This window comes from Sinohyriopsis cumingii, chromosome 2, assembly GCF_028554795.1.
Source record: "Sinohyriopsis cumingii isolate HCF-2022 chromosome 2, ASM2855479v2, whole genome shotgun sequence".
NCBI lineage: Eukaryota > Metazoa > Mollusca > Bivalvia > Unionida > Unionidae > Sinohyriopsis > Sinohyriopsis cumingii.
Window position 1 is genome coordinate 75400876 of NC_142962.1, and position 12637 is coordinate 75413512.

At 35.7% G+C, this 12637-nt stretch overlaps 1 protein-coding gene across 1 annotated transcript in view; it reads left to right on the forward strand.

Annotated features, from left to right (window-relative positions):
- LOC149805209 (protein bark beetle-like) overlaps positions 1-12637 on the forward strand; it is a 79713-nt gene that overhangs the window by 35090 nt on the left and 31986 nt on the right. Inside the window, exons 8-10 of the mRNA XM_089948432.1 lie at positions 3492-3729; positions 5291-6037; positions 7117-9630. Coding sequence (XP_089804558.1) covers positions 3492-3729; positions 5291-6037; positions 7117-9630 — 3499 coding nt within the window. The remainder of the gene's footprint in view (positions 1-3491; positions 3730-5290; positions 6038-7116; positions 9631-12637) is intronic.

The following is a 12637-nucleotide window of genomic DNA, read 5'->3' on the forward strand; positions in this document are numbered from 1 at the left end:
CAGTTTGAAATTGTAAGTGAACATGTCATTGGGAAATAATGGTGGACATTGCTGTGCCTAAAAGGCACCTTTTCTTAGACCATCAGTTTTAAGAAAAATATACAGTTAATAGAAAGTAAAGACTAAATATTATCTGATTGAAGATGTAGCCTAAAAATGCAATTATGTCGGTCAGAAACATATGGGACAATGCTATGTTATGGAATCAGATAAGCGTTGTGTAAGGTCAAGGTTATTTTCTGACCTGACTCATTTTTGTGAAAATATGAAGAAAAAAAAAAACTAATACACTATTTAATCAATGACTGATGTTACTACAAATACATAGACAAATAATAAAACCATAAATTTGCAATCCTGTCATTGGATTTTTGTAACTAGAAAATGAGTGATTATATTAAGAAAAACCCTCTGTCTAAAACTAGATACAATGATATGTTAGCTGAATTGATTTGGTTTGAAAGAAGAGACTTATTCATTCATATATCGACTTTAATCCTCCAGTGTGTTGTCTAGAAATAACTGCAATTCTTATGTTATTTGTTAAGGCTCTATGAAACAGTGACATAGAAAGAGTGAAAACAACAAGCTTTGAAAAATTTAACAAATAATTTATTTCCCTGGAAAAAACAATGTAAAAATGAAAAAATTAAGAACTTACAGTTTTAAGAAACAAATCCAAAAATAATCCAAGAATAATCCATGGATTAAATTGTAGAAGTCCTAGTAATGAAATGTTCTAATGAATTCAAGTTTGAGTCCTGACAAAAATTCCAAAATGGAAGGTGATGACATATACTGTAGCTAGTAATGTGCTGTTGTGTCTACAATTCTTTGTTGATTCACAAACAATATTCTAGTATTTGAATTTTCGAATAAAATTTAAATAAATGTCTTTGTCCAAGAATTCTGTATGAGCGCTCAAATATATCCAGGAAAAAGGATTTATCTTTTAGAATCCAAATAATTTGAATAAAAGTTAAAATAAGACTCCAAACTGGTCACAAACACTTTTCCAGTATCCAAGGTAAAAGCCCAAACTGAGAAATATATCTCTAAACATGACTATTAAATCTAAATACTGCACAATTTCAGAAAACCCAGAATTGCAAAATAGAGGCTGTTTACATCTATAATCATGAACCCCCAGTATGACCTTGATAAAAACCAATCATTTTACTCTGAGAATAAAATAAAAATAGAAAGTTGTATAATTGTCTCAGTGATTTCTGAACCAAGGTTGAAAACTAAGTCAAAAATAGAAACAGTGTTTCTATTATTAGGTATTTATGAAAAGATTCAGGTCAAACTGAATTGTCAGGAAAATATCAAATTTCTAGTAAACAAAATTACATTACCTTGACATAAAATAAAAAGATTTTAAAACTTACAAACAATTAAATTAAATCAAATATAAATTAAATCAATTACACGTAACACAAAAATATTTTTTGGCAGCAGAGGAATTAAGACAAACAATTTGCTCGTGTACATCTTATATTGGTTGCTTGAAACTACTATAGAAAATCTTTTGAACTGCCATTTTATCAAAAATGTTAGAAAGTAAAAAAAATATATTGTTTAAGTGCAGTTGATTAAGTATTTTTAATAATTTGCAATTACAGTACTTTTACTTAGTTACTTCTATTAGACAAAAGACTAAAATACTATATAGTCTTTGCTATGTTCTTTTATAGTCATGGAGCCAAAATACACTGCAGATGAATATTAAAATTTGTATACACATATAAAATATGTTTATAATATTATATAAAGCAAGGAAATATTCTACTTGAAAATAAAGTATTAAATTAAAACTGGTGTTAAATGCAGATATGCATACTGAGAAGTAGAGGACATAATGTATATAATACATAATTCAGATAAGAGAAAGAACACACACACACACACACACACACACACACTGCATTTCTTCCTGTGCTCCTACTTCAGCCTGTTCAGCTTTCCACCAAATATCTAGTAACATAATTCTAATAACATCCCTCAGTCAGACAGTACATGTATCTAGTATCTAGTAATTTATGTCTTTCGGTGACTGTTTCAAAATCATGCAAAGTTAAGTGTCAAATTATGGCAGTACCATAAAGAGTCACACAAATTTGATACGGTAATACTTTACAGCACTAAAACATATTGAAATTGACCAAACTTTATGCAAAGAAATATATTGCTTATTTTTTTAAGGATCAATTTGAAAACATGAACTAAATACATTTAAGTTCATTCCGCCATTCATAGATAACATTTTGAATTGAAACATGTCTCTTTTTGTACCATTTGTCAAATTTGAACATAGTTACAAATGGAAAAATTAAAGCAAGACAAACTTAAAAATTTGTTACATTTACATTTATTTCTTTTTCATGAACATGTTTAGTCATAAAACAGTCTGACCTGAAAGAATGACCCCCTTGCAATGTTGACAATATGTGAAGAATTTACCCTTGCCAAGAATGATCCCCTTGCAATATGACAATATCTGAAGATTTTACCCTTGCCAAGTTTCAAACGTTTTTCTTGTATCCCACATGAATATTCTGGTTAAGTTAAACCAAAGTTTACTTGCCAACCATATTTTCAACTTGTCCTGGGCTTTTTACTTGCCAGGCAAGATTCCAACTTGTCCTGGGCTTGCCAAGCAAATCTTTAGCTTGTACTTGTTTTCTTTTTAGTACAGTATAGTGAAATTGCACACTTTGCAGCTGCTGAGTACCAAGTTCAGTTTTGAAACTGTCACATGCAAGGTATGTGCATACAAAATAAGGTTACTTGTTTTGTATGGGCTCAATAGAGACCATACCTTGCCAGCATCAGATCCATTAAGTGGGCATTGTAGAGTTGAAACTGTTGGAACTTCTTGTTCTGTAGAAGTAAAACAAGGGTTAGAAGTAGACCTCTAAAACCTTAAAAAAACCTAAAATTTTATTTTGACCTTTGGTATGGGAAAAAAAAACTTAAAAAGACCTGAAGGAAACTTAAATAAAAACAAAAACTTAAAAAGACCTGAAGGAAACTTAAATAAAAACAAAAGCCAAAAAATTTGAGAAAAAAAAATGATGAATGGCTCCACCCTGACTTAACAAAAAATGCTTTTTTGCACAGTTGTTTGTTAGACTTGCCTAGCAGTTGAGATAGCATGCAAATTTCTTAGCACTTGTAGGTATTTCTTGTTTAATTATTTATTAATTTTCACTTTATCTTTATTATGATTTTATTCAGAAACAAACTCAAAAACATACTTTATCAGATTTTTAAAAAATGGTATGCTCGCCATGGAGATTATCTTGTAGCTGCTTTGTCTTGAACCTCCAATTTTTTAAAAAACTTTCAAAAAATTCTTTTTAAAAAACCCTCAAATTTTGACAGCTTTCATGCCAACTCCCTCTCCCCCTCCTCCACCCCTTTCTCAAGGAGGGTGTGTGTGGGTGGAAAGTATTGATAGTGAAAGTTTGATATTGGATGCCTTTCAGGGATGGACAGACCAAAATTCTGCACTCGTATGCCAGCAGTTGGGATTAACATATTATCCAGATCACGGAATTCCTCGTTTGATGATACAGGGCCAGTCTCAGCCAATCTGGAAGAGTCTTGTCAGCTGTAATGAATTGGATACAAACATATTTGAATGCATGGCAGATGGCCCAGGGGAATTCAACTGCACTCACACACAGGATGTATTCATACGCTGTATGCCACCTACATGGTCAGGTATGCAATATTTATTGTACAGAAAACTATTCTTTCAAAATTAATTTGCTGTTAATCCACGCTTTTAAAAAGAAACAGATTCTTTGAAATCCTCTCTGTCCATTATTACATATACAGAACTCCCTTATTATAATGCTTTCCATAGGAATCATGGAGTATACCACCTTATAGTGAGACTACCTTATAATGATGTACATAACAGTACTCCCTCATTATTAGACTGTCTTACAATGAAGTACTCCCTCATAATGCTGTTCATGGGGACCATAAAGTGAATCACCTTACAGTGGGACACATTATAATGAATTGGATGACACAGTACTCCCTCATCATAATGATGTTCATGGGACCCAAAGTATATACCTCCTTTTAGTGAAACAGCTTTATAATGAAGTACATAATAGTGTTCCTTTATTATGTGACTGCCTTATAATGAAGTACTCCCTTATTATAATGCTGTCCATTGGAGCCATAGAATAAATCACCTTATAGTGGTCCGCCTTATGATGAAGTAAATGACACAGTACTCCCTTAATATAATGTCCGTTGGAGCCATAGTACCAACTTATAGTGAGACTGCTTTATAATTAAATACATGATCCAGTAACCTCTCATTATATTGCTGTCCCTGCGATCCATAGTGTATACAGTAAGACTACCTTACAATGAAGTACATGATACATATAATTTTGCTATTGCTTAATGAAACTGGATTATGTTAACCTTGTAACTAGAACTGTGTTATAATAACATTTTTTATACTGCCAGTGTGCTATATTTGCATCTGTTAGTAAATCCATGTGTATTATGTAGACCACTCTGGTGGCCTAAGTTGTTAGAACATACACCTTGGATGGGGGAGGTTGTGGGTTTGAACCCTGGTCAAGTCATATCATAGACTTATAAAAATAGTACTAACACCTAGTCACATTATCCTGACATAAAGCCTACCAGTCCTAACACTAAGCTCATAATGCTGAGCACCAGGCAAAGCAGTTACTACTACCATTATTATAGATCTTTGATATGAATCGGATTGGGTTTGAACCCGTGACCTCCAGTATCTGACCACTTAGGCCATTGGATTGATATTTACAGTACATGTATGTGTAATGTAATTATAGGGTTTTAGCAATTGTGTATGAATATGCACTTTTATATTTAAAAGAAAGCCCTGAGCTTATATCATAAGCAGTTGATATGAATCTCTGTGAAAACCATGTGGACTTCATCTTCTTTTTGTTTCTCTTCATCTTTATCTTTATCTTTGTCATTGTTTGATCCATCTTTATCTTTATCCTTTTTTAATCTTCATTTTTTCATCATCTTTATTCCCATTGTTCTTATCATCATTATTTTCTTAATGTGGATTGAACTTGATCTTTCAGTGAGATGCATAAAAAACTGCACATGTAACCCCAAGAATAAGTAGTTAGAGGTGAACGTTGGGGACCACTCCATTTTTTAAGCACTCATATGTTTCAAATATTTGGTTTTTTAAATGTGACTGCAATTCCAAGATAGAATTTATTCTTTACTTATTTTTTTAATATCATTTAAGGTATCACTATTCCTGCCATTCCAAGAGGAGGAACAACATGGGAGACCCAACTCCGCTATGTTGTTATTGAAAAAGCTGGACTTTTGGACTTTGCGGAGATGTCTTTTACACCGGCTCTACAAATCGACTACAACTTCTACTCCATTTCCTATATGACAGTACGGAAATGCATTTCTGATGGTATCCATATCAAGTACTGTCACCCATATAGTCAAAATCTGATTGAGCACACACAGGTTGACAATAATCTAGGAAATGGCATATTAACACGAAGCCCTTTCTTGCGCCTCTCTCACATGGTAATAAGTAACAACAGTAAAGCTGGGTTTGTTTATGATCCATTTTTCACTGAATATGAGGCACTGTCTGTCAGGAATTTCATCTATCGAAATAGGACAGTATCTCTGACAAATAACCCATTCATTTATGTGGGAGATATTATGATATTTTTGACTTGTGCACCAGGTTCAGGGACAGAGGTGACAACTTACTATACAGAGCTACGAGTCCTGTCAGATAGCTTCAGAGTTACACTACAACTTCTAGACTACAATCCTCTAACCAGTATTGAAAAAGTTACAATCTATGATTCCAGTAGATCTGGCATTGTGTCCAAATCAACCAAACGATGGGAGATTGAAAAAGATTTAGTGGATTTCCCAATAGTGTCTTCATCAGCTGTTTTGACTATTGCACTTGAAGTCAATGGGGTCAGATCTGGAAGGCTGGCATTTGCTGTGATATCAGGTACTTTTGTAAGCTTTACTGTAAATTTTGTTTCCCCAGTGCAGCACAGTTGAGATGATTATCACTTTCCTGAAGGTTTGACAATGTATACTTTTAAGTTGTGATGTATTGGTCCAATCAAACATGTGCCACTTTTCATCCATTGAAGTAGATTATAATTAAATGCATTTATATTTGTACTTTCACTAATTTCCTTTGGGATTCTGTTCCAAATTCTTGGCCCCAAATATTGAAAACATTTCTCGAAGAGTTTTTTCTTTGCTTTTGAATGTAAAGATAGCTGAAATTAATCTTAATTATGAATTTTGCATTGTGTGCCTCTTCATTTGAAGTTCATTTGGCATTTCTAGCAAACTTTTAAGTAGATCACAGTGACCTCTTATTTATTTTCCAGTGACAATACTAATTTGTAACATTTTTCTGACACTTAGCTGTAAAGTCATGACACTTTATAAGTATATTTATTTCAAGGTTCATGCTTAATGCCCATACAAAAATGTTCACAGTGACCTTTTCTTGAAATTTCTGTTCATTATTGCAGGCAAGACATAGCACTTTGTGCAAATCTAATTTTGTTAATGGTCACATTTGCATAATCATATATATGGATTTTTCCCTCATATTTGATATAAATCCCATTGCTTGAAGTTTGTAAAGTTTATAGATTCAGGAACAATCATAGGGAAGATATGTCATCATATGTGGACACGGGTAACAACATGAAAGCTATGTACTTGTCTCATATGTGGACACAGGTAACAACATGAAAGCTATGTACTCATCTCATATGTGGACACAGGTAACAACATGAAAGCTATGTACTCATCTCATATGTGGACACGGGTAACAACGTGAAAGCTATGTACTCATATGTGGACACAGGTAACAACATGAAAACTATGTACTCATATGTGGACACAGGTAACAACATGAAAGCTATGTACTCATATGTGGACACAGGTAACAACATGAAAGCTATGTACTCATATGTGGACACAGGTAACAACATGAATGCTATGTACTCATAGGGAAAAGGTCATATGCCATATGCACTACTTTTGCTTTTGTTTTTTTTGCAGCTGGTTATGCAGATTCAAACCCATTTTCCCAGATTCTCCTCTATAACTGTACCATAGATGGTAATCAGCAAGGCATCCTGACAAAACATTATAATAATCCCTCCAATGAAAAAATGGAGATCTTCCACCGTGCTAGAGAAGAAGAGATTCATTTTGATCATGTGTTTGTGAAAAATAGCCAGCAAGAGGCAATGTTTATTCCAAGCTTAACAAAATACCATGAAAATTTTATTCCAACATTTGAGGAGATGACTCGACCAGACCGTATTGCTAGTATAAAATACTTTATTGAATGGTCAAAATTCACTAACAATTTCAAAGGCATTCATGCAGAACATAATCATGTTGATTTTGCAAATAATGTTTGGAACTGGACATTCTATAAAAGTGAAATCCAAGGTTGTCAGTCTGGTGGTTTTGAAATAGAACTACCTCGTGTTATTAACCGCATTGAGAGAAAATACCATTCTGTAACTGTGAGTGAATCAATTATGGCAGGGAACCAGCAGTTTGCATTTGCTATCACTGGATATTATGCAAGAGTGTCCATCTACAATACAGACATACGGGACAATAATTGTCTTCTTGGACTGGTCACCATTGCAGGAATGGAAAAAGACCTCTTTGTGTTTAACAACAGGTTTATGAACAATTACGCAAAGTATGGAGTAAGCTTGGATCTTTTGAGCCACGCTGATAATGTGGGATTGGTATATGGAAATTTTTCATATAATCAAATCACTGGAAATCGATACAGTTATAGGAGTACTGGAAACTGTGTTTTTAACACACCAGTCACATATGGATTAGCAGTTAAAGGTGTACAGAATGTCAAGGCATGGTACAACATCATAGAGAACAAAGAATTGCAGTATGAGCTCGTGGCTGGAATTACATCTCTTTCATTTGCAACGAAACTTGATGTACGGTACAGTTGGTTTGGCGTCACAGACCAGCTATCAATTAAAGACCGTATATTCGATTTTGATGACTGGAATAGTTACGCCATAGCTCAGTATTTTCCCTACTTGACTGGACCTTCATTTGATGCAGGATTAGCGACTGGTTCTTTAATAGATTCAACACTTCAGCTGAACCGACTTGGAGGCCGAATTGAAGCAGACTTGTCTCTGCCATCTAGATCTGATCCGTATATTGTGTATTCAGACTTAACTGTCATGCCAGGGACAAAGTTTATCATCCCCCCTGGCACACAACTCCAGTTCTATCCCAATGTTGGTATATTAGTTCTTGGTCAGCTTATTGCTCGAGGTCTTCCATTTGCACGCATAACCATGAAAGCAATACGCAAAGATCAGATGATTTCAGGGACAAATGGACTTTGTCGGAGGAAGCGACAGCTTTCTACACAGAAAAATATGAGGTTCATTGGAGGACTTGAGAAAAATGAAGGTTTTCTTGAGCTGTATAACTCAACATCTCAGTCATGGAATATAATGTGTGACAACCAGTTTAATGAGAAAACAGCAGAGGTGGTATGCCGTGAAATGGGATTTGAAACAGTTAATGTTAAAGTTCGTTTTACTTACCTATATGACTACTATGTCTATGGCAAACCAATGTATTTCCTGAAAGAATTCTGGACTTATTCCTATTACTGCCGAGGTGATGAGGATTCTCTTGGCCTCTGCATGAGGAGAATTAATTACAATATTAAGCAGTGCATATTTGGAGCAAATTATACGTTTATTAGATGCGGTGAGAGAAATCTGCCAACGGCATTTTATTATTGGGGAAATATACGATTTGCACCTGCACATTATGAAGAGCAACTGTTTGATTTTATCAAAGATGAGGATAGGTCTCGTTTGGAATATTTGGATATCTATGGAGCTGGTATGTTACATGGGGAGAAAGTAGGAGCAATCCAAACGACATATGTATCTCCTTTAATGACCAATATAAATATAACAAACTGTGTTTCAAATGGGTTGGATGTTGTTGCCCCAAGGTATGAGGTGGAAATTCAAAATCAGAGAATTGCAGATAACTTGGGATATGCTGTAAATGTTCTTGTGTTGAATGGAGACTCCAAAAATTTAGACCAATCTTCATTTGAACCCCTTGTTACTAACACCATCCCTTACAACTTGTATGGACTTGTGGAGATTTGTCGTATGGAAAAGGAAATAATCCTTGGAAACCGCATGATCCTTTTCTACAAATATTCACAGAATTCCCTTGATTGTGTTAAGATCATCCGTGGCCAATCTTCAGTTGGATCTAAGCAGGTGGCAATACGATTCTTACAGTTTGGTTTGTATCAGGATGACTTTTATCGTAACTCTATTGAAATCTATGACGGAGCAGATCCTATTGACCAAAATAATTTAGTGGTCCTGGTTGCTAACAGTAGCAGAAATCTCATCACTAAACGCTATGTCAGCAGTGGAAATACTTTGATCATACAGATTCATGCCTCACCATCATATGCCTTTTATGGATTTATTGCTGAAGTTGTGACACTTCCCCTTTCAGGACTCTCATATCCAGGTAAGCATACTCTATAGTATTCGCACAAACTCACCTTTGTTTGTACCATCCTACTGATTTTAAAAATGAAAAATATCAAGGAAATAAAAAAATGCACAGGACTTAGTCCTTTCATGCATCAGTTTATAATTTCAAGCCTGATTGTCACTTAGGGGTCCCTAAACACTGTCAATTTATTCACGTTTCAAAGCTTGGAAGCTTTTGATGTAAACAGACTGTTCATTGTCCTTTTATGTTGTTTTTTTTTTTAAACAGTCCATTTCAGTAAACACTATGTCTTCTGCATCTAGTATTTGTTTACTTTTAATATTTCTTAAAGAAATTAAACAAATAAAAAGGAGGAATTCTTTACACATGTATTCAGATTCAGAGATAACTCCAAAATGTATGGAATTATGAAAGATAGTGAACTACATCACTTCTGTTGCTTGAAAACAGACTAGCACATGCAAATAAGGCAACTATTTAGTAAAGACACTTTAGTTGACTTGAAATGCCATCAAGTTGACAGTATTTGGGACCCCAGGTAACAATTTCATGTCATGATGTCAGATATGTACTTGCAAAGGGCTGGCTTGCAGCAGGGTCATTCCAGCAAGGTATGTCAGGATGTTGGTTACTTGCAAAGGGCTGACTTCTTGCATTGGGATGTTACAACAAGGTATGTCAGGATGTTGGTTACTTGCAATTAAAGGACTGACTTCTTGCATTGGGATGTTACAACAAGGTATGTCAGGATGTTGGTTACATGCAATTAAAGGACTGACTTCTTGCATTGGGATGTTACAGCAAGGTATGTCAGGATGTTGGTTACTTGCAAAGGGCTGACTTCTTGCATTTGGATGTTACAGCAAGGTATGTCAGGATGTTGGTTACTTGCAAAGGCTGACTTCTTACATTGGGATGTTACAGCAAGGTATGTCAGAATGTTGGTTACTTGCAAAGGGCTGACTTCTTGCATTTGGATGTTACAGCAAGGTATGTCAGGATGTTGGTTACTTGCAAAGGGCTGACTTCTTGCATTGGGATGTTACAACCAAATTTTATTTTTAGTTGAGTTTGAGTTCAGTTAGGAGAATGTATATATAATCTCCACTCTTGGATACACATAATTGAGTGATACTACATGTTGAGTATAATGGGCACAGTGTGTTGCAAGAGAAGAGAGTCCCATACTTCTGCTTGCTTTGAATTAGTCCAGCTGCAAATAACTTAGACCCTGCTCTGATGTCAGACAATTCACTAACATATTAGGGTCTGTGTTGTTTGTTCTGCTGATTACTTTTTACAAACTGCTGGGACATTATACAATGTCAGATATGGGTCTGTGGGACAGTGTCAGATCTGGGTTTGTGGGACTATGTCAGATCTGGGTCTGTGGGACAATGTCAGATCTGGGTCTGTAGGACAATGTCAGATCTGGGTCTGTGCAGTTTGCATTTTATCTGACTTACAAGTATATACAGTAATTTCACAGATCAGATGACTACTCTTGAGGCCTAGTGGTTAGAGCACCAACCTCGGATGCAGAAGGTCACGGGTTTGAACCCCGGTTGAGTCATACCAAAGACTTATAAAAATTGGTACTGACAGATGCCTTGTTAAGTGCCCAGCATTAGGAGGTTAGTGCTAGGACTGGTCGGCCAGGTGTCAGGATAATGTGTCTGGGTGGGGCATCATGCTACATGTCTGTGGCATGATGTCTCAGTGTTGGACATCACTATAAACTGTAGATATCATAGCAGTATGACTGAAAATTTGCTAAAGCTGTGTTAAAAATCCAAATCACACACATGCATACTCACAGATTAGCTATAACACTATCAGTTTTCTTTTTAAAATCTTCCTTTTCTGTCTTTCCATGTAATTTCCAGTTTCACTTGTTTATGTTCCTAATTTAATTCATCAGTCAGTTGCACAAGTCTGATAACAAGACAAGGTTAATTCTTGCTTTCATTAGAATTCTCAGCTTTATAAAATACAAGGTCATACAACTTTTCTGACATAATTTTTTCTATGTAATTACCGTTTTGAAATTATTTGCTCATTGCTAACATAGAGAGAGTGAGAGAGGTAGAGATGAATGCATGAACAATGGGACTGGTTGTTGTTGTTATAGGGTTTAGTGTCATTTATCGGCACAAGATAGGCTATAAATGGTGGAGGAAGAGCCTGGGAAAAACCCAGAAAGAACCACCAACCCACCGAGAAGCTACCAGCAAGCTTTGTCACATACCTACATTGGCCGAGCCCGAGACTTGAACCCCCGCAGACATAGGTGAGATGGCAGTGATCCGTAACGTTGAGCTTTTTAAACCACTCTGCTACTTCAGGCCCCAATGGGACTGGTAGACAGACAGATACATACATGCAAGATTTGATGGTACAGTGGTACACCACATAAACTGACCCAGCCTCCAGACTTTTATGGCCAGAATACATTAGCACTGATGAATATTTGTTCAGAATTACCACTCTGTTGTTGTTGTTGTTCTAGGGTTTTACGCCATTTTTCAGCACAAGATAGGCTATACATGGTGGCCAGTATAACTGGTGGAGGAAGAACCCTGGAAAACCCAGGGAAGAACCACCGACCCACGAGAAGCTACTGGCAGGCTTTCCCATGTACCCACGCTAGCCGAGGCTTGAACTCGAACCCATGCAGACAGAGGTGAGATGGCAGTGATCTGGAACGCTGAGCGCTTTAGACCACTTGGCCACTCGGGGCCCTGAATTACACTCTGACTATTATTGCAAAAAAATATAATCAGATTTACCCATAATGAGGAGTTGCAGCATACAAAGCATTGTATGCTCCAATATACATGACTGAAAACTTTTTCATTCATTCACACATGCAAGCACATGTGCACACAAACACAAACGGATCTACACACACATGAACACAGACATTATGTATGTTATATAAGTATACAAAGGACTCCTACCCTCTTGAACACACAGGGATATTTTATATAATATTTAATTTGTTTCCTGAAGGTCCCTC